At 55.2% G+C, this 19,794-nt stretch overlaps 1 protein-coding gene across 1 annotated transcript in view; it reads right to left on the reverse strand.

Moving 5' to 3' along the window:
* Positions 1 to 3,235: 3,235 nt before the first annotated feature.
* The window catches only part of GFRA2 (GDNF family receptor alpha 2), a 100,268-nt gene continuing 83,709 nt past the window's right edge, over positions 3,236 to 19,794 (reverse strand). The window contains exons 5-9 of the mRNA XM_007961820.3: positions 17,863 to 17,972; positions 16,607 to 16,747; positions 14,437 to 14,609; positions 6,012 to 6,065; positions 3,236 to 4,786 (exon numbers count right to left, since the gene is read on the reverse strand). Coding sequence (XP_007960011.3) covers positions 4,664 to 4,786; positions 6,012 to 6,065; positions 14,437 to 14,609; positions 16,607 to 16,747; positions 17,863 to 17,972 — 601 coding nt within the window. The 3' untranslated portion in view covers positions 3,236 to 4,663. The remainder of the gene's footprint in view (positions 4,787 to 6,011; positions 6,066 to 14,436; positions 14,610 to 16,606; positions 16,748 to 17,862; positions 17,973 to 19,794) is intronic.

The following is a 19,794-nucleotide window of genomic DNA, read 5'->3' on the forward strand; positions in this document are numbered from 1 at the left end:
GGATCAGCCTGGGCAACATAGTGAGATTCCATCTCTACCAAATAATACAATGAATAGGGTGTAGTGCACACACCCGTAGTTCCAACTACTTGGGCGTCTAGGGTGGGAGGATCGCTTGGACCCAGGAGCTTGAGGTTGCAGTGAGCTATGACCATACCACCACACTCCAGCCTGGGCAACAGAGTGAGACCCTGTCTCAAAAAATCATAAAAATATTTAAATAAATACATAAGTTTTTAAAAATATGCAGCATGTGACCAGTCTCAGCATACTTGGGAGGGGCAGCCCAATTTAAACTGACTTCACAGATTAGAAAATGCTGGTAAAGAATTTCTTCAGCTGGCAGTGAACACCGGGGCTTTGATCTTCGTGAGTAAAGCAAAGTCTACATCTTAGGCATTTGACAGTCTATGGCTGGGAACTAGAGACAGGTGCATATGTGTGGATGCACACATACACACACACACACACACAAGCCCCTTTCAGCATGAAGTGAGGCCGTCGGTGAATGCGCGCGCACACACACACACACACACACACACACACACAAAGCCCCTTTTGGCAGAAGTGAAGCCATGGGGGCATGCACGCACACACACACACATGCACACACACACAAGCTCCTTTGGCATGAAGTGAAGCCATAGCAGGTGGGCTATCAGACCCTCAGAGGCAGGAATCAGCAGGCAGCTGACACTGGGAGGCTAAACCAGAGACCCGGTAGGCTCCTCAGTGAGCAGGGCGAAAAGTCTGGATTGGCCAAAGGTGTCCATCCTGGCAGGCCTGGGACCACCATCAGAAAGGTCTGTGGGAGACAGGAGGGCACCTCCAGGGCCTGAGCATCCCCGTCAGGGCAGGACCAGCAAGAGCAGTGCTGAGCCCAGTTCTGGGAAACCTGTGTGCCAAGTCGATTGCAAAGGCACAGCCTGGAGTGCCAGGAACTAAGATGACGACACTGTGTTTGGTCTTGACACCAGGTAGGTGCTCTGCTGTGAGGACCACTGTGGGTCAACATGGGACCTGAGACACTGCTCACTCAATCCTGAGCTTCTGAATTGGCCACCTTATATGGCTTCACACTTGACAGGGTATCAGAGCCTAGAAAAAGCAGTGAGCCAGACTTACAGACAGAGGCATGCCCCGATCAGGAATCCTCAGGGCGCTGGTGGCAACAAAAGCTAATTTTATACCCTTTGCTGACTCGAGAGCTAAGGCACAGGGCCCTGGATTGCATGTGGCTGCAGTCTCCCACAGCAATTCTAAGATAATCTAAAAATTAGTCTCTGGTGGCCGAGCGTGGTGGCTCATGCCTGTAATCCCAACATGTTGGGAGGCCGAGGCAGGCAGATTACTTGAGGTCGGGAGTTCAAGACCAGCCGGGCCAACATAGCAAAACCTCATCTCTACTAAAAATACAAAAAAAAAAAAAATTAGCCAAGCATAGTGGCACACACCTGTAATCCCAGTTACTTGGGAGGCTGAGGCATGAGAATTGCTCGAACCCAGGAGCCAGAGACCACAGTGAGCCAAGATCGCGCCACTGCACTCCAACCTGGGTAAGAGTGTGACTGTCTCAAAAAAAAAAAAAACAAAAAATCTATCTCTGGTGGTCTCTACCAATCTTTCCATGATTAACTTCCTGTTTTTGGTCTCTCAACACCAATTTCAATGTCTAGTCTCAAATGTCTTAATGTTACTAGAATTCATTCACACCATTAAATTAACAAAGATGGCAACATTTTACTCTTCCAGTTCTATTTGCATATTTTGAGAGAATCACAAATAAGAATCATCTCAACCAAAGGAATGAATAATCGTAATCGTAAAATTTCAGCCATGTGATACTTGGATAGGGAGACATTTCAGGGCAGAGTAAAGCTAGCTAGTATCCATTCCTCCTTCATAATCGCACCTCACTTTCCTTCCGGGAAATTTTCTCTCCCCCATGATGTAGCCTAAGGGCTTACCTCCTATTAGAGATACCAGACATGACATATATATCCTCCCTCTCACACCCAACTATGGCAGAAGGCAGGCATAAGGCCCAGTTCAGTCACATGGGCAATGGTTGGCAGCAGAATGATGACCCTGCAGATCCTGCCTTCCAGTCCCTCAGATGCCCTCTGGTCGCCGCCCTCGCCTCCCGTGATCCCTCCACCTTCCATGAATTCTGTGAGCCACCTTCTCCCATAGCCTTCCAGTAAAGTACTTTTTAAGTTAAATGGTCTTTGCTGTTTGCAAAGAACATGGATTCCTAAGTGGATGCCATGACTACGTCTACCCTCAGTAAGGCCAGCGATGGCTGGACAGAGACCTGGCTGGCTCACTGTACGCCTTCCATGCAGAGGTTGGAAGGCAATACACCACAGTGATAAATGTCGTGAACGGATGCTGCTCACATATGTACAACCAGAAGCAAAAGCCATTGAGAGGACCTGCGATTGGGAGACAGGAAAACTGCATCCTGTTGTCCAGTTGAAATGGGATGGGCTCACATGTAGCCCTGAAGGCCAGGCCGACAGTAGAAACATCCTCTTGCCTGTCAGTCTTCCATTCGCCCTCCTGCCATGGGTATGCACTCACACGTGCATATGAACATGTGCAAGCCTGCACGCGCCCGCACGCACATGTACACATGCTCACATACATGCACACACACACTTGGCCGGCAGGCATCCTCCTGGTCCTCTCTGGGGAGAATCTCTCTCGGAGACTATGGCAGGCCGAGCATCCAAGTGCGGCCTGGGTAGCAAGTGGAGACACAGGAAAGGAAGGACTAGAGGGAGACCCAAAAAATACTTACGCTTTCAGACCATGACCCCAGAACATTTCACAATCATCTCCTTCTCTGAGGGACCCAAAAGGCCAGGTCACTGCACTCACAATTACACATCTCAAATAAGCCAGGAGTCCCAGAGGGACATACCACTTTGCTCTATGTAAGACTAACAGGGCCACCCAGACAGCCTGACAATAGAACATTCCCAACGTGCGATGCCAAGCTGTCGCTCCCCACCATGCCCGCATCCGCTACATTCTCTTCCAGTCTGGGAGCCACAGGCATTTGCGCTGACTGGAAAGGTGAGCAAGGAGGGAACAGAACAGCCCACCAGGCTCAGCACAGCAGAGACCCGCAGATCCTGCCCCCAGTGTCAAACCACCTCCTAACGGAACTCATCTACCACAGTGCGGACACACGGGTCAGACCTATGGGTGCACACACATGCACACAGGCACACGCACGGACACACATTTCCCCAGCCCACCGGGAGCACCACTTATGCAGGTTAACACTGGACCAAGAACAAAACGGGGGCAAAACCCCACAGGACCGAGGCAGAGGCGGCTTGCTTCCTAGCACGTTTATTGGAGCCTTGGTTAAGCGTGGATGTGGATCAGAAGCCCCCACCAGAGCCCAGCCAGGCCGACTGGAGCAGGGCACTGGGGGGCAATGTCCTTTTTCCCCATTATAGACAACAGTATTAAAAAAAATAAACTTTACAATAATACATTTTCGCTCATCTGTTGGGGTATTGTTTCCATAGTTCTGTTGCTTAAAAAAAAGGAAAGAAAGGGGAAAACCACACAATATATGTATATGGATGTATATATACATATATGTTGGGAGAGGAGCCCCGGTGTGTACATACAATTGACGTATGTCTAGGAAATTAGGAAAGAGAAAGTGGAAAGGAGGAGGAGGGAGAAGAGAGCAGGAGAGCTCGAGGGAACAGGGTGCTGCAGATAACACACCCGGCTGTGGTCTCTCCTCTCCCTCTCCCCAAAGGGAGACCTCCCAAAGGACCCATGAGAAACCAAAAAAAGCCAACAAAGGACCATTTCTCTCTGACTTCAACATTTCTGCCACCAAGAAAGCAGCTGATGCCCGAGTTTTGCTGCCTCACCACAAGGGGCTCTCCCAGGCAGGCTGAGCTCCCAAGCCCTCCTGGAGCTGGCCCCAGCCCCACCACTCTGTGCTAGTCAGGGGGAGCCCAGCACAGTGCTAACCCCCTCCACCGCCATCCGTGGGGAAGTCCCCACACCAGCTGCAGACCCCCCAGCCCCACCCGAGGGCAGAGAGGGAGGGCAAAACCACCTCCATCCTCGAAGCCAAAGGGCTGAAGGTGGACCCCCGTGGCCAGCCCCGCTGTCCCGCTAACCGATGCCCTCTGCCAGCCCCCAGCAGTTGCCCAGAGTGGGCAGCGTGGGGAAGCAGCTGTGCCCTCTGCTGGCCCCCAGTAGGTGCCCAGAGTGGGCAGCGTGGGGAAGCAGCTGAGTTGTCCTGCCCCCAGCCAGCTTCAGGCACAGCCCAGAGTCCCTTCCACTGCAGGCTCTTGTCCAGTCTCTTGCTTCAGAAGGGTCCAGAGAGAAAAACACCAAGAGAAAGAGAAGGGCATTTCTAGAGCCTCGTGCCCTCCTCGGCACCAGAGTTTCCCCTGCCAGGGGACCCCTGGGCCAGCTCTCAGGCTGCCCGCCTGCTTGTCTGTTTGGTTTACAAAAACTTCTCCAGAGAAGAAACCTGGGAGGAGACAGGTTCAGCGACAGGTGGGAAATACAATTTTTTTTTGCAAGGTGCATGTGTGTCTGTGTGTGTTTCCATTTCGTCAGGCGGCTGTTCTTGTCTGCGTAGTTTTCGAAAATCTTCTGACTCGGTTCCCACAGCCTACAAGGCCAGTTTCAGCATCAGGACAGACAGCACGGTCAAGGCAGCCGATGGTCTGGCTCTGCTGGGGCCTGAGTTAGGTTTGATCACCTTGTTACTCCCTGGGATGATATTTGTCGTGAGCTGAGTCCAGAGCAGGAGGAGAATCAGGAACAAAGAGAATGAAAACAAAGAAAACAATCAGGAGGCCTGGGACCAGGCAGAGAAATGGAGTCGGGAACTGGACACCTCAAGCCCCTTTCTTCCATCCACAGGGACCCTCCTTTGCACTCTGAAGGGAGTGCTGACTCTCCTGGAGCTGGCCCAGGCAGGAGCAAAAGGGAGTGCTCTGTCCCTTCTGGTCGCAAGCCCTGGGGTTTGGAGAGGAGGGCAGTGGTCACCAGGAAAACAGGCTACTCCTCCCTGCATCGGGGCTGAGGACCTGTGTCCCAGTGAGGAGGCAGATGGTATAAAGAGCTGAAGGAGAAGGAGAGAAAAAGGAGAGGAGAGAGGAAGGAGAGGGGAAGGAGACAGGAGGGGAAGGAGAGGGGAAGAAGGAAGGGGAGGGGAAGGAGAGAGAAAGGGGAGGGGAGGGGTAGGAAGGGGAAGGGAGGGGTAGGAAGGGGAGGGGAGGGGTGAAGAAGGGTGGGGAGGGGAAGGGAGGGGCATGGAGGGGAGGGGTGGGAAGGGGAGGGGCAGGAGGGGTATGGAAGGGAGGGGGTAGGGGGTGGGAGGGGAAGGGTGGGGTGGGTTGTGGAGGGAAGGGAGGGGCAGGGAGGGGTGTGGAGGGGAGGGGAAGGGAGGGGAGGGGAGGGGAGGGGAAGGGAGGGAGCCCACATTCTCCCTGTTTCTCAATTTCTTCAAATCCCTCCTCCTCCATGAAGCCCTCCCTGAACATCTTTGTCTGAGTTTCTCTCTCTCTCTTCTGTGAGGGTTCTCACACTGCGTTTTCTTCTCATCTAAGTTACTATCTTGGGTCTATAAATCATATATATATGTATTCCTGTGCTGGGGGTTTCTTCAAGGAAAGAACTGTCTCTGTTTCCACTTCTGTGCCTCCTAAATATCACAGGAACAGTGCTGAGCAGGTGGTCAACACAATTGTCTTAAAGAGTAAGGAAGGTATGGGAGGGCCTCTGCTCAGAGCAGCCATTTGTCTCTCCCCAAGGAGAGAGCCAGGGGCCCTGGATGCAGCCTTTGCACTCCCCCACCCCACCCCAGCAGAGTAAGTGCCCACCCTGGTCCACAAGCTCAGCTGGCCCAGCCCATGCGATGAGATTTGAGGGCGCTCGATCTGAGGCTCACCAGGGAAATGCCGCCCCTCCCGGCCCAGCCTTCTGCACCCAGCCCCACTCCGCCCCCAACTCACCTCTGTGAAGCACATGCTTAACTCTTTGGAGTTGTTGACCTTCAGCCCCTGCTCCTGCGAGAGAGAAGGCGCCAGTCAGGACAAGTCACCAGGCTGTTCCTGGCCGGGCTTTGTCCAGAGACTTAGACGAGGCCAGGCACTGTTGGCTTCGCTAAGCACAGCCAGCACACACAGTCAAGAGGGGTGGCTCAATTCCACGCAGCACAGAATGCTTCTGTCCTTCTCTGACACCCTCAGCAATTAGGACCCGACTCCTCTGGCTCCTAGAGAACAGAGTTCTAACTCTGCTCCCAACTAGCAGCATGATATAGTCATCAGTCATTTGCATGTCTGTCCACATACTCAGAGCAAGTCTTGGGCAGGGACCGTGTCTTCTTTTCCTTACACTGAGCAGTGTCTGGTTCATAACAACAACTCAACAGATTCACTAGATGCCTGCATCCATGGAAGAATGAATGAATGCCACAGATCAGAAACGGCCTCCAAGGGCCAGCCAACTCCTGTTAATTTGCCATGGCTAATGGAGGACTCTATAGAAAAAGATCATAAGCGTTCATCTGGGCTTGAGGGGAAGAGAGGTGTGATTGATTAGTGATGTCTGCCACTGGTACCCATTAGGTGGATATCTGGCAATTTCACCAGCCCATTTCTGTCCTACACGAACGTGCCCACCTGGGAGCGCTATGGACAAGGTGAGGGATGAAGAAGGCTGGCTTGGTGATGATTCCAGGATTCTCTACCCTGGCATGGCCACCAGGATGCAGGGCCAGGGGGTGTGCATGATGAACAGCCCTCTGTTATCATCACTGTAATGGAGATCCATGGGGACCAGCTGGGGACGCAGCGCTTCCATCCAGGATTCAAACGGCTTGTTCCCAGGGCACTTCCGCTCTGGCCACCAGAAGCAACTGGGAAGCCCAAGAAATTATACCGCAATCACTGCTCTTGGCCATAAGTATCAATAACCCCTTGGACATCACAGGCAATCTGCCACCCAGGGCATCTGGTCAGCTAAACAAGACCCCAGCTGTCACACGGAGACCCTGGCCAAGAGTAGAGTCACTGCCAATGGTGGAGATAGGACCACGGTGATGATTAGCACAGCGAGAATGGAACCAGGAGTGTCCCCAGGTGCCAAGGTGATGCCCAGCCAACTCCCCAGCTGCTGCCCTCTGCAGAAGGGCCTGTGCTCTACAACCCTTCCAGACCCAAGGCCTGGACTCCACTCCCCAGGACTTGGTGCTGCTCCAGCTAAGACTGTGTGAGGCCACAGGGCGGGGTGTCGGGGGAAAACAGAACACGCCCACCCCCTCGGAGGCTGTGCTGTCATCATGGCCTCACATCCGCCTTCCTGAGCCCCTTGGCCAATCCTTGCTCTGTCACCTCAGTCCCCACCTGTGACATCCTATGGCTTGTTGGAGTCTGTGCCTGTGGACTGATACCTACGGACGCCCAGCATCACTTCCTACTCTCATTGTTTCAGGTGTGGCAGGCCAGTCCCTGCCCTTTCTGGGAGTCCCTGTCTTATCCCTGTGTCCCTACCCCCAGTAGAGCTCACTACACCGTTGGGAGCCCTCTCCTTTGACCCCTCCCCATCTCCTGTGTCCCCCCACCCTCTCCTGTCTCCCCTCCCCTTTCCTCTGTCCCCTCCCCATCTCCTGTGTCCCCTCCCCCTCTCTCTTCCCTCCCCTCTCCTCTGTCCCCTCCTCCTTTCCTGTCCCCTCCCCAGCTCGCGTCCCCTCCCCTTCTCCCCCTCCTCTGTCCCCTCCTCCTTTCCTGTCCCTTCCCCTCTCCCTCTCTCCCCTACCCCTCTCTCTCCCCTCCCCTCTCCCTCTGTCCTCTCCTCTCCTCTGTCCCCTCCCCTTTCCTCACTAAACCAAAGGAACCCACAGGGAATCACAGTGGCAGAAGCCCCCTGCACTCAAGGTCTCACCGCCTGTCCATCAAAGCAGCTCCATTTTTATTTGTTTTGTATATTTGAGTCTTAGCTGTTTTGTGTATCGGAGTCTTAGCTTATTTGTATATCAGAGGTACGCATAAAATTGTTTGGACAATAGTCTACTGCTTAACAAAATAAGGCTTGAGACAACAACCGACAAGAAGGGCCCCAGGGTGGGGCCTGCACAACATGCTGTGGCTGTGAGTGCTGCTCTCAGGGGAGCCTCGGACCTAGACACTCTCCAGGGTTACACCCAAGGTCAGCCCACGCAGAGCAGCTGACAAAGCACCCAGCACCTGCCAAGTGCAGCATTTTCCCTGGCCTGGGGTTTGGCCAGGTGTGAAGGGAGAGGATCTAAAGGCTCACAAGGGGGGACTGAAACTGGATTTTGCTCCTCGGAGTGAGCAGAACTTGACAAGTTCCTCTGAAACAGGATAGAGGGGAGGGGACACTGGCAAGTATTACACAGGAAAAATGACAGGGAAGAGGAGAGTGAAGAAAGGGGTGGAAGGAAGAGAGGAAACCAGGTGAAGGGAGAAGCAGACAAAGAGAAACAGGAAAGAGGGAGAGGGGAAGGGGACAGAGTAAGAGGTGAGGGGACACAGTAGAGGGAAGGGGACAGAGGAGAGGAGACGAGACAGAGGGGGGAGGGGACAGAGGAGGAGGCAGGGGACAGAAGGGGAAGGGACAGAGGAGAGGGGAGGGAAGGGGGAGGGGACAGAGGAAGAGGGGAAGGGACAGAGAAGGGGGAGGAGACAGGAGAGGGAAGGGGACACAGTAGAGGGGAGGGGACAGAGGAGGCGGAGGGGACAGAGGAGGGGGCAGGGGACAGAAGAAAGGGGAAGGGACAGAGGAGAGGGGAGAGGAGAGAAGGGGGAGGGGGCAGAGGAAGAGAGGAAGGGACAGAGGAGAGGGGAGGAGACAGGAGAAGGAAGGGGACACAGTAGAGGGGAGGGGACAGAGGAGGTGGAAGGGACAGAGGAGGGGGCAGGGGACAGAAGAAAGGGGAAGGGACAGAGGAGAGGGGAGGGGAGAGAAGGAGGAGGGGACAGAGGAAGAGGGGAAGGGACAGAGAAGAAGGGAGGAGAAGAGGAGGGGACAGAAGAGAGGGGAGGGGACAGAAGAGAGGGGGAGGGAACAGAGGAGAGGGGAGGGGGCAGAGGGTAGGGGAAGAGACAGAGGAGAGGGGAGGGGCACAGGAAAGAGGATGGGACAGAGGAAAAGGGAAGGGACAGAGGAAAGGGAGAGGGGACAGAGGGAAAGGGGAGGGGAGGGCATGGTAAGGAGAGGAAGCTGAGGGACAAAGATAGCAGGAGGGGAGGGGACAGAGGAACAGAAGACAGAGGGAAGAAATAGAGGAAGGAGGCAATAGAGGGCCTGGGAGAGAACGAAGTGGGAGGCGAGGGGGCTGAGGACAACCACTGTACCATCTCATCTGATGCTGATTATCAGGGGACAGTGAAACACCTCCCTGGGCCAGCCCCAAGGGACATCTGCCCCAAGGCACGGTCTCTGCCAGGGGTGACAGAGCCCTTGGGTGGGAGTGTGGCCCAGCAGCTGACCTTTTCTGAAAGCGGCACCCAGTGGGGGGAGGGGCAGAGAGAGAGACCACCTCTGATGCCAAAACCACCAGTGTTTCAAATTCAGTGCCTCCCTACCCTCCAGGGGCTCATACTCTGACAGAGAAATAAACTTGCACATAACCACTGATATGGTCCGGCTGTGTCCCCTCCCAAATCTCACCTTGAATTGTAGCTTCTATAATTCCTATGTGTCATGGGAGGAAACCGGTGGGAGATAACTGAATCATGGGGGTGGGTATCTTCTGTGCTGTTCTCCTGGTAGTAAGTCTCATGAGATCTGATGGTTTTATAGATGGGAGTTCCCCTGCACACGCTCTCTCTTTGCCAGTCACCATGTAAGACGTCCCTGTGCTCTTCATCTTCCACCATGACTGTGAGGCCTCCCCGGCCATGTGGAACTGTGCGTCCACTGAACCTCTTTCCTTTATGAATTACCCAGTCTCAGGTTATGTCTTTATTAGCAGTGTGAGAACAGACTAATACAATCGCCTTCACAGCAGATGAATACACAGAGGGGAGAGAAGGATGCCTGAGAGTCTAGGGAAACAGCCTGGGGCTTACTCCGTCCCTACTCAGAGCCTCTCATCCCCTGGAGGTGTCTGTGGCTCCAGTCCCAACATGCGCAGGCCTAGGCTGCAAGGATGGCAGGACACAGGGCTGCTAACAGCAAATCCTCCACTGTGGAAGCAGCGCGGGGACTCTGGGAAGAGCTGACCCCCAAGGGCTGCGCTGTGGGTGCCACCAGAAGCATTAAAGAACTGGCTCTTGCAGATGGCACTGAGGGAAGGACACACACACAGAGGAAGGACAGTGGGAAAGGCATGCTTCATCCTTCCAGAGCTTTCTCCCAGGGATGCTCCATTGCCCAGGAAGTGAGAAAGAAATTATTGTCTTCCTCCTCTTCCTTGCCCACCTCCTGCCTACCCCAAAAGCCTGGGCCAGCAGTCCCAGATCCTTGCTGGTCTAGTGTTTTCCTGCTGGCTGGAGCTGCAGCTCTCCAGCGCTCCCTGCTTCTGTCCCTGGCTCCACCCCTAAATCTCAGTGCCCCTGGCCTTCCTCCCTGACCTGGGCCATCCCCAGTAACTCACACCTCTCACATTATCTCCATCACAACAACTCAACGCTGCCTGTGACAGGAGACAATGCAGACAGGGTGTGGTTGTGTTCCAGTAACACTTCATTTGTAAAACCAGGCACAGCAGACCACCTCTCTGCACAGGAGACCCCCACTCAGCACTCTGTGCTGTCCTAACTGTGCCTTGGCTCTGCTGCTGGTTCACCTGGGGCAGTCGCCCACTGCAACCCCACACCCATTCTCCCGATTCTTTTCAGGCCTAGCAGCAGGCGTTGCTACGCCCATGGGTCCTTGCTCTCCACCCCAGTCAATGCACTCTCTCCGTCCTCTGGACCCCATCATCCTCTATCAGTCCTACACGCAGCAGGTGCACAAATCACCTTCTCCCTCATAGCCATCTCAGCTTCATCCTGTCCGTCCTCCAGCACCGGGACCACAGTCCTGGCCCATGATGCTTCTGAGCCCTGGTGCCTGCGATGTAGTGATGTGCAGTAAGAATTTCTGTTGAGTCAATGAATGAATGCACTAACAGATCTCTTAGTCCCATGCTCTGAGGTCCACAGGCCTGTGTGCTGGGTAAGACACCCATGCAGGAGCAGGCAGGAGGAGGGAGGAGAGAGAGGTGGCCACTGGCTGCAGAGTCGGCGGCAGGCATGCAGTGAGGGGGCCTTGGGGCAATCTCTCAAAACTCATTTTTAATTTGCCCAAGATGTGATTGGCAGTCCAAATCACAGGTGGGCAGGTGGAGACGGGGGGGGCAAAGAAGATGGTGTGTTGTAGGGCTCCCTGGTGCTGGGAAAGGTAGGACTCCAGCTGATCTGATGGGGCCCTGCAAATTGGCATTCTGGGCCCAGAGCAGCCCCAGGGGAGTGTTGGGGAGAACAGCAGGCCATGGCCAGGGAAGCACCAACCATCGCCCATCTCTCCCCAGCCCCCACTGCACTGCCCTGGTCCAGGCCCCATCATAAGACCAAGAGTCTGTAACAAACCTTCCTATATCTTCAACAGAAAAGCATCTTCACCTCTGCAGTTGCCCAGTCCTGTGCTTACAGAGGGCACCCAGGAGAAGGAGGAGAGCTGCGGGCACTGAAACACACAGACCCCATCCTCCAGGACAGCAGGGAGTTCCAATAAATCAAATGAACTGGGGACTCCGGGGTCTCTCTTTCCACCTGAATGGAACACCCACTCCACGCCAGGCACTGTGCACCCAGCTACGCAGGGTGACACAGGAGGGTGAGATGCTACTCTGGCCTCTGGGGACCCTGGCCTAGCAGGGGAGAGGAGAACACATCATGATGGGGCCATGAACACGCAGAGCGGGAGCCCAAAGCAGGCAGAAGGCAACCTGGTGTGGAATCGGAGAAGGCATTCCTAAGAGGTGACATCGGGGTAGGACGCACCAGGTGGAGAGGAGAGGGAGAGGGAAAGGAGAGACGTCTTGCTCAGAGGAACGGCCAAGTGCAGGTCAGCAGCGGACTCGCCCATCCTGCAGGCGTCCAAGACTGACCTGACACTCAGGTTCCCTGCTCCAGAGCCCAGTGGGGTGGAGAGAAGGGCAGGGGAATTCAGACGAGGTATATATTTAATAAACATGGGCCGGGCCAGAAGGCTCCAGGAGAGACCATTCTGCAGACCCTATCAGGTCTCTCCAAGGTCCACAGAGCCCCAGGCAGGCAGGGTTGCCCAGACAGGGGGCCACACCCTGAAGGAGACACTTCTGAGAGGAGGACCTAAGACAGCAGCCACAGGGCCAACTCGGACGGGGCTCCTGGCTCTAGTGTGGTGGCGTCCAAGACACCCACAGCCCTTCTTAACAGCCCCACTCCCACCGTGGAAAGTCCTTTGCGGGGAGCAGATTTGGAGGAGGAGGAAGCAGAAGGTGGCCGGGGGACAGGGTTCCTGGCTCTTCTTGACTGCCAACTGGCTGTGGGGCTGCGGACACGCTGCTGTCATCACCAGGCCTCTGGTCGCTTGTGTTTGGGAAGATCTTGGAGGGTCCTTCAAGTCCTGACATACAGATACCCATGTAGGGACCCAACGGGCTACCATCTCTGGGGTTCCCTAAGCCTTCCCCCAAGGAAGAAGGAAGGACAGAGGTCAGCAAAATAATCTTGCCTCTGTCTCTAGGGTGTATCTACGGTGTACAGGCTCCCCCAACCCTTCCTCCCATCCAGGCTCAGCTCTCGGTCCCTGCAATCACTCAGGGACTCCTTCCTATAGCTGTGGGTGCCCCTAACACCCAAGGGCCCCACAAAGGCCACCACAGAGTCACTCAATCAGAGATGGTCCAAGCTAGGAGAGCTGAGAGACAGGGGACAGATGTGGGCTGGGGAGGAGGGAAGGCACCCCCGCCAGTCCCAGACAAGCCAAGGGCAGGGGCGAGGGCTTATTCACTTGACATTTCCAGCTCCCAGCATGGGACAGTAGGTGCTCATTAAAAACATTGTAATTAAAACTGAATCAGAGGCCCTTCGTCTTCCATTTCTCTAAGAAACCTGGAGAGTAGTGGTGGTTGGACCCCTTTTGAGGGTCTATTTTTCCTCCTTTCCACCTGGGAGGCTCTCTCAGCTGTCCTGCCCAGACTGACTTAGTCCACAGGCCTCCAGCCACCCGCCAGGCAGCCTCCCCAGACCCCGGATTCGTAACACCTAACATTTGTGCAGCATTCCTCCACTGACCAAGCACTTTCGCATAGATCATCTCACATACAGATCACCCGTATCTCCACTGAGATCAAACCAAGATTTGAGCAAGCCCCCCAATGGTGAGACCACAGAAAACCAGGCAGGGGCTAAAAGAAACCAAGTAACCGATGGCTTGGCAAACTGCAGGAGAAAAATAATTAAATGGGCCTCAGAATCATCAGGGCTGACGGAGAAGGGGGCTGGGTGGGGGTCCCAAAGCCACGGCTTTGGACTTTACAACCACAAGGAAGCACAGTGGGAGTCCTGGGAAGGTTGCCAGCATCCTCTGAAGTCAGCTTCTCTCCAGATGGGCCAGCCCAAGGGGCTCAGAACGAAGGGTGCATGCAGGAGGCTGGTGAGGTCTGGATGACCTGACAGGTGGCACAGCCCTGACTGGCCGAGCTGCCCGCCGCTCTAGCATGAAATTGAGCAATTGTCTGCAGAGTAGGACCCCGAGCCCCCTGCTCGCAGCCACTCAAGCATATCCAGTGTCATTAGGAGCTGCCCAAGGGTGACAACAGCACCTCAGCTCCAATCAGGAGGCGAGCGAAGTGGAAGGAGCAGGAAATGGAAGAGCTCCCCACCCAGCCACCAGGAGGGCACTTGGAGGTCAGCTGCTCCTGAGCAGGGGGGCACACAAGGGAAGTAGAAGGAGTCAGAAAGAGAAGGGGAGGGCTTCCCTAACCAGAACAGGCACACGCACTTCTCCAATGGGTGCCCAGGAAGGATTTGAACCCCCGCCAAGCTGGGTCCCTGCTCAAGCCTGCATCCTGGCACCGTGGATGTGCACTGTTGACCCTATGAGCCTGCTGCCCCACTCAGACGGGTGCCTCGCTGCCCCACACACAGCCAGGACTTGTTCCCCCCGCACCTGCGCCGAGGCTGCGCCCCACTGCCTGCTCTTCAGACCCCACAGCCTGCAAGGCAGGTATAACACTGTGATGTAACAGGGGTTTAACGCTTCCAAGATGAATGCCCAAATGAAGGAACAGGTGAAGAATGACCCCCGGCAGCTCCTCCCTGCCTCTCGGGTCCCTGATCGAAAGGGAGGACCCTCCCTCCCCGGCCTCAGCTGAGTCATTTCCCACACCACTTCCGGCGCCATGGTGCTCCCCCCACGCCTCAGCCACACCCCCCTCACCTGGACAGACGTGCAGGTAGTGATGACACTGGTCCCCAGACTGGTGCTGTCGCTGAGGTCATCTGGCAAAGAAGGCGTCTTCTCCACCCGAGGAGCCTGGGTGGCCTGGAACGAGGGGCCTTTAGGGGATACGTTCACATCCGTGCCGTTGCCAAAGGCCTGGATGGCGTTCCCTGAGATGGGGGTGAGGGTAGATGCAGAGAAGTCAGGACCCACGTCCATCACTCCTGTCCCTGCTCCTCACCGTGACCATCCCCTTCCCTGGAATAGTCCAGAAGTCGGGACAGGGCATGGTACAGGCAGATTCCCTCCACTGAACCTCTTTTTCAGATACCTACAAAGGTCTCACAGCTACAGAATATAGCGAGAGAGAGGTTAAAACACAAAGAAGCCAGAATAGCAAGAAGTGTACATGATGGGGAACACAGAAGAAAAAACGAGAAAAAGAAGGGGGTGGGATGCAGGGGAGCCTAGGGGAGGAGGGGGCCACCTCCTCTGCATGGTGCCAGCGGCCACACCTCCCGAAGCTCCTCATCCCCAGCTCCCTAGTCACAGGCTCTTCGGGGCCCTGTGCCTCCTCGGACGTTCCCAGGTCCCCACCCTGGCATGCCGGGGCCCCACATTCAGCCCTCTGCCTGCTCCACACCACAGGTTCTCCCTGGGTGGTCTCTGCTTCTCCCACACCATCCAGAGAGGTGCCCAGAAAATTCCCACCCCCACGTGCCACATGCACCTCAAGCTCGTTATGTCTAAGCCTGGGCTAGGTGTCTCCTCCCACCCTTGTCAACGCTCTTTTCCCTCTGACCCCTCATATTGCAGCCTTGAAGGTATCATCTCTTATCTACCCAGGTTCCCCATGTCAGAATCCTGAGGGTCACCCATGGTGCCTCCCTGCACACCTGCTGGCAGCCCGCTGAGCCCACCTCCTAAAGATCCCTCCACCCCATTTCCCATCGTTGTTCCCCTCCCACTGCTCTGGTTCACAGCCACCATTTGTGCCCCTGTAAGCAGCTACGATGGCCTTCTGACGGGCCTCTCTGGGTCACGTCACCTGTCGGAATTGATTCGGTCTGACCCCCACTGCCTCACAACGCAAGCAGATTCGCTTTCTGGAATGCTGATCTGATCTCACACCCTAGGTGACATTCCTTCAAACACCCGCACCACCACTGTCACCCCTGCAGGACAAGAAGATCTAAATGCCTCAGGCCTACAAGGCCCTGCATGACAAGGATGCTGTCTACCTGTCCAGATCACTCTTGCCACTCTGGCCATCTTTAGTGCTATGTAGCAAGGCTCTATGATTGGCAGTTCCCTCCACCCGCCATGGTCTTCTGTGGAGCCCAGGACCTCTGCCCAGGGTGGACTGGCAGGCACCCCCTGCCTCTTCAACTGACCGATGCCCAGCTAAGCATCCACAGATACATTTTCCAAGAAGCCTTCAGGGCCTCCCTCTTCCTGGCTGACTTGGGCATCCCCACCCTGGGCTCCTCAAGAACCCTGTGCAGACCCCTCCTCTAGAGCAGCTCACTTGCACTGTGATCATGAGTGACCCCTCTCAGTCCACCTCCATCAGGCTATACCTCCTCAATGACTTGGATCCTTGAATCTCCAGTGCCACACAGAGGGAGGAACAGAAGGATGGAGAGATGGACAGAATAAATAAAGGAGGGAAGGAAATAGGGAAGAAACCTTCAGGTGGGCATGGGTGGCAATGGATGTTGAGCTGGAAAGATCAAAGGCAGACTGAGCTAGACTGGAGCTAAAGTCTCTCTAGCTTTTGGGTTAGGAGTTTGACGATGTGAAAGGAAGTCGATTCCAGGGACAAACAAACTCATTAAAGGGAGATATGACAGACGCCAGCGAGCCTCCTAAGAGGGCTCAGTCTCCAAAGGAACCTGGCTGAAGCTGTCCCAGTAACAGACCAGACCAAATAACAGGCTTGACATAGGCTCAAGGCCTCTGGTGGTAAACTGAGGCTGGTCTACTGACAGTTCTGGTGTGAATCTCCAAGAGCTCAAAAACCAAGGTCCCCATGGGCAACACCCATGGCGGAGAAGCCTCATATATATCACCAGCCATCCCCACGGAAGGAGATGGGAATGGCCAGGACAGACTCCAGGAGGGGTGGGAGGGGCTTCTGGGGTTGGGGAGAATATCCAGAACTTACGGAGGCACGGGTTCTCAGTGAAGTCCCGGAGGAACTTCTCACACTCCTCCTCCATGTTCCCGCTACCACGACAGCTGCACCAGGGGGACACCACGATGCCAGTGGGGCTGGAGTCCACATAGTTGGGCGTCATGTCAAACCCTAGGCGGGGAGAAAGGTGGGGGAGAAGAGAGAGGTACAGTGGGGACTTCCCCTTGGGCCCATAGACCGACCCCAGGCACAGCAGGGCAGAGTCCTGGTACCCATCCTCTCACCTGGCCCCCAAATACACATCCATCCCAATCACACTCCTAACTCTGAGCATGACTATCCCAGGGACCATGGGGTCAGCAGCAGCAGAGGGTCCAGCAGCATAGAGGACACTGGGCTCTTCGCCACCAGGAAGGCAGAGAAAATGCCCTGGAGCCCCTCCCAGAGTGTGGGCCCGTGCTTTCTCCTTCACCAACAAGCAGCCAGTGTTCTAGAATCAGGGTGAATGAGGCTCACGTCCTGGGATCGGACCCCAGTGCCGACATTTATCAGCGAGGTAAGCCTGTGCAAGTGACTCAACTTCTCTACAGCCTCAGTTTCCTCATCTATAAAACGGAGATATCACCAACCCCCTAGCAAGAGCTGTTGGGAGAATTCAGTAAGACAGGCCATGTAAACTGCTCAGTGCAGAGCCTGGAATGTCAGAACCATGCTACAAATGTTACCTTTCCTCCCCCTTTTTTTTGAGACGGAGTCTCGCTCTGTCACCCAGGCTGGAGTGCAGTGGCACGATCTCTGCTCACTGCAAGCTCTGTCGCCTCCCGGGTCGACGCCATTCTCCTGCCTCAGCCTCCTGAGTAGCTGGGACTACAGGTGCCCGCCACCACGCCCGGCTAATTTTTTTGTATTTTTAGTAGAGACGGAGTTTCATCGTGTTCATCAGGATGGTCTCGATCTCCTGACCTCGTGATCCGCCCGTCATGGCCTTCCAAAGTGCTGGGATTACAGGCGTGAGCCACCGCGCGTGGCCACCTTTGCTTCTTATTTCAAAAGCTTAGAAGGCTCCTGGGGCCCTCCTCCCCACATGATAAAGAGCTGGGTCCTCCTCCTTGCTGCAGAACTGCCTTTCCGCTGGTTTCCCCTCACAGCTCTCTCTGAATCTGCTGCAGAGAAGGCCAGGCTCAGGCTGTCTCCCCTGGCTGGCCCAGAGCCGGGCTGCGGCCCCTGCCCTGCTGAGATGGGGACAGCAAGGACCCACAGAACCCAGGTGTGCAGGAACAGCTTACCAATCATGCCAGCATAGGAGCCCAGACACGCCTGGTAATTGTCCGCAGGGCAGCTGGTGACCGTCTGGTAGGAGGCTCGACAATTGGCATGGAAGTCGGCCAGCCGGGACCTGGTGGCGGGGAGAAGACGAAATGGAGAAAAGCGGTTCAGTCTGGCTGCCTTCTGTCTCCTCTGTCCTGCCAGTGGCATCTCCTCCCTGCAGCTTCCCAGGGTGGAAGAAGCCAGGAAGAGGGAGGGGAGGAAAGTCGGGGGAACCAAGTCTTTGTGGGGGCTCAAGCTGTGAGCTCCTTGAGGACAGAGATTTCCCGGAGAGACAGGCACATAGTGCGGCTTAAGAAAAACTGAATGATTGGCTGATGCAAAGGACCCCACAAGGCACAGAAACAGCCTGCTCTAAATGGCTCTTTTAGGCAAAGGAACACAGGGAGGAGCTGGGTGGGTTTGCAGAGAATGCCTGGACCCTAGGCAGGAAAGCTGGGTCCACCTTCCGTGGGGCTGCAGTCCTGGATGAGCCTGCCCAAGTGCTTCAACCCAGCACTGCAAAATCCCACCTGCAAAATGGGTGAATAGTCCCTTCCCTAGATGCTTCATAGGACCCGTCTGAGGGTCAAGGAAGCCACTGGCCAGGGAGACGAAAGAGTCTCCCTGGGTGAGACATGCCACGGGCATCCTCCATTGGTCTGTTCTGCGGTAAGCCAGAGCAAAGGCTCCTCTGCCACCCCTCCACCCCTACCCCAGTTCCCTATCCCACTCCCACCAGGCAGAAGTGGCCTTCCCTTCCCCTGGTGACCATAACACGCCATCACCCATTCCCCTCTGTCAGCATCGATGACACTGCATGAAAACTCCTTGTACATAGCTCTATGCTCCCCATTGGGCCATGAGCCACTTGAAGTCAGACAGTGTCTGAGCTGGGTCTGTCCCCAGACCTCAGCTCCAGACCTAGACATGGAAGGTTCCACGGAGCACAGGGCATCCAAGTCTAGTATAAATGACGATCTCCATTCCTTTCTCTTCCCTCCTGCCCTGGGCCCTGGCCAGGAATGTTACCATCAGCCTGGGCTTGGAGAGGATGCTCCCCTCTCTGCCATGTCAAGTGACAATCATCACCTTCTACAGGTGAGTGTCCTTTGCCACACACACAGACACAGCCCTTATGTATCACATCAACTATGTCTCACAGCAGCTCCAAGCAGCTAGTAATAAGGTCTGTTCACGAATATTTCCCAATGATGGGCACACAGCAGGACTTCAGCCACCGTGCACTCCATGAGAATTCTATGGTGACTCGACAAGCTAGCTGCAGGATGGACCAGAACCCAGGTCACCCAAATCCCTTGCCCACACCCTTTGCACATATGGAACCTCATGAAGCCATCTCCAAGTTCACCCCAGGTTCAGCTCCCCTGGTTCTCCACTGGAACCCTGTCCCATTTGAGAAAGGAACAGGTAGAGGACAGAGAGAGACAGGAGGCTGAGAGGGACTGAGCCAGCCTGAGCCAGGAAAGAGAATGCAGGCTTTCCACGAGAAGGTGCTGGTGCCTGCTGAGGGGGCCCCCATCATGCAGGCACGGCCTGAGTGTGTCCCACCACTGGACAAATTCATTTCTCTAGAGGCCCCCGTGATCCTGAGGAATGAGTCTGAGAGAAGAAGGAAACCCTCCTGGGATGTGTCCCAGACCCCTGCAGGCTGAGAGAAGGCCATGGGCACCAAACCAAGAGTCGGCTCAGCTCTGCCCTAATTCACTGGGTGGCTGTGCCCGAGTTCCCTGCTTCTCAGGGACTCCAGTTTCTTATGTATCAAATGAATAAAAAGTACTCTAATTAGCACTTTAAATGGCACTTAAACAGTTTGGGATGATTCAAAAGTTCTGGAGATGGATGGCAGGGAAGGTTCCAGAACCATGTGAATACACTTAACACCACTGACT

This window comes from Chlorocebus sabaeus, chromosome 8 (assembly GCF_047675955.1).
Source record: "Chlorocebus sabaeus isolate Y175 chromosome 8, mChlSab1.0.hap1, whole genome shotgun sequence".
Taxonomy (NCBI): domain Eukaryota; kingdom Metazoa; phylum Chordata; class Mammalia; order Primates; family Cercopithecidae; genus Chlorocebus; species Chlorocebus sabaeus.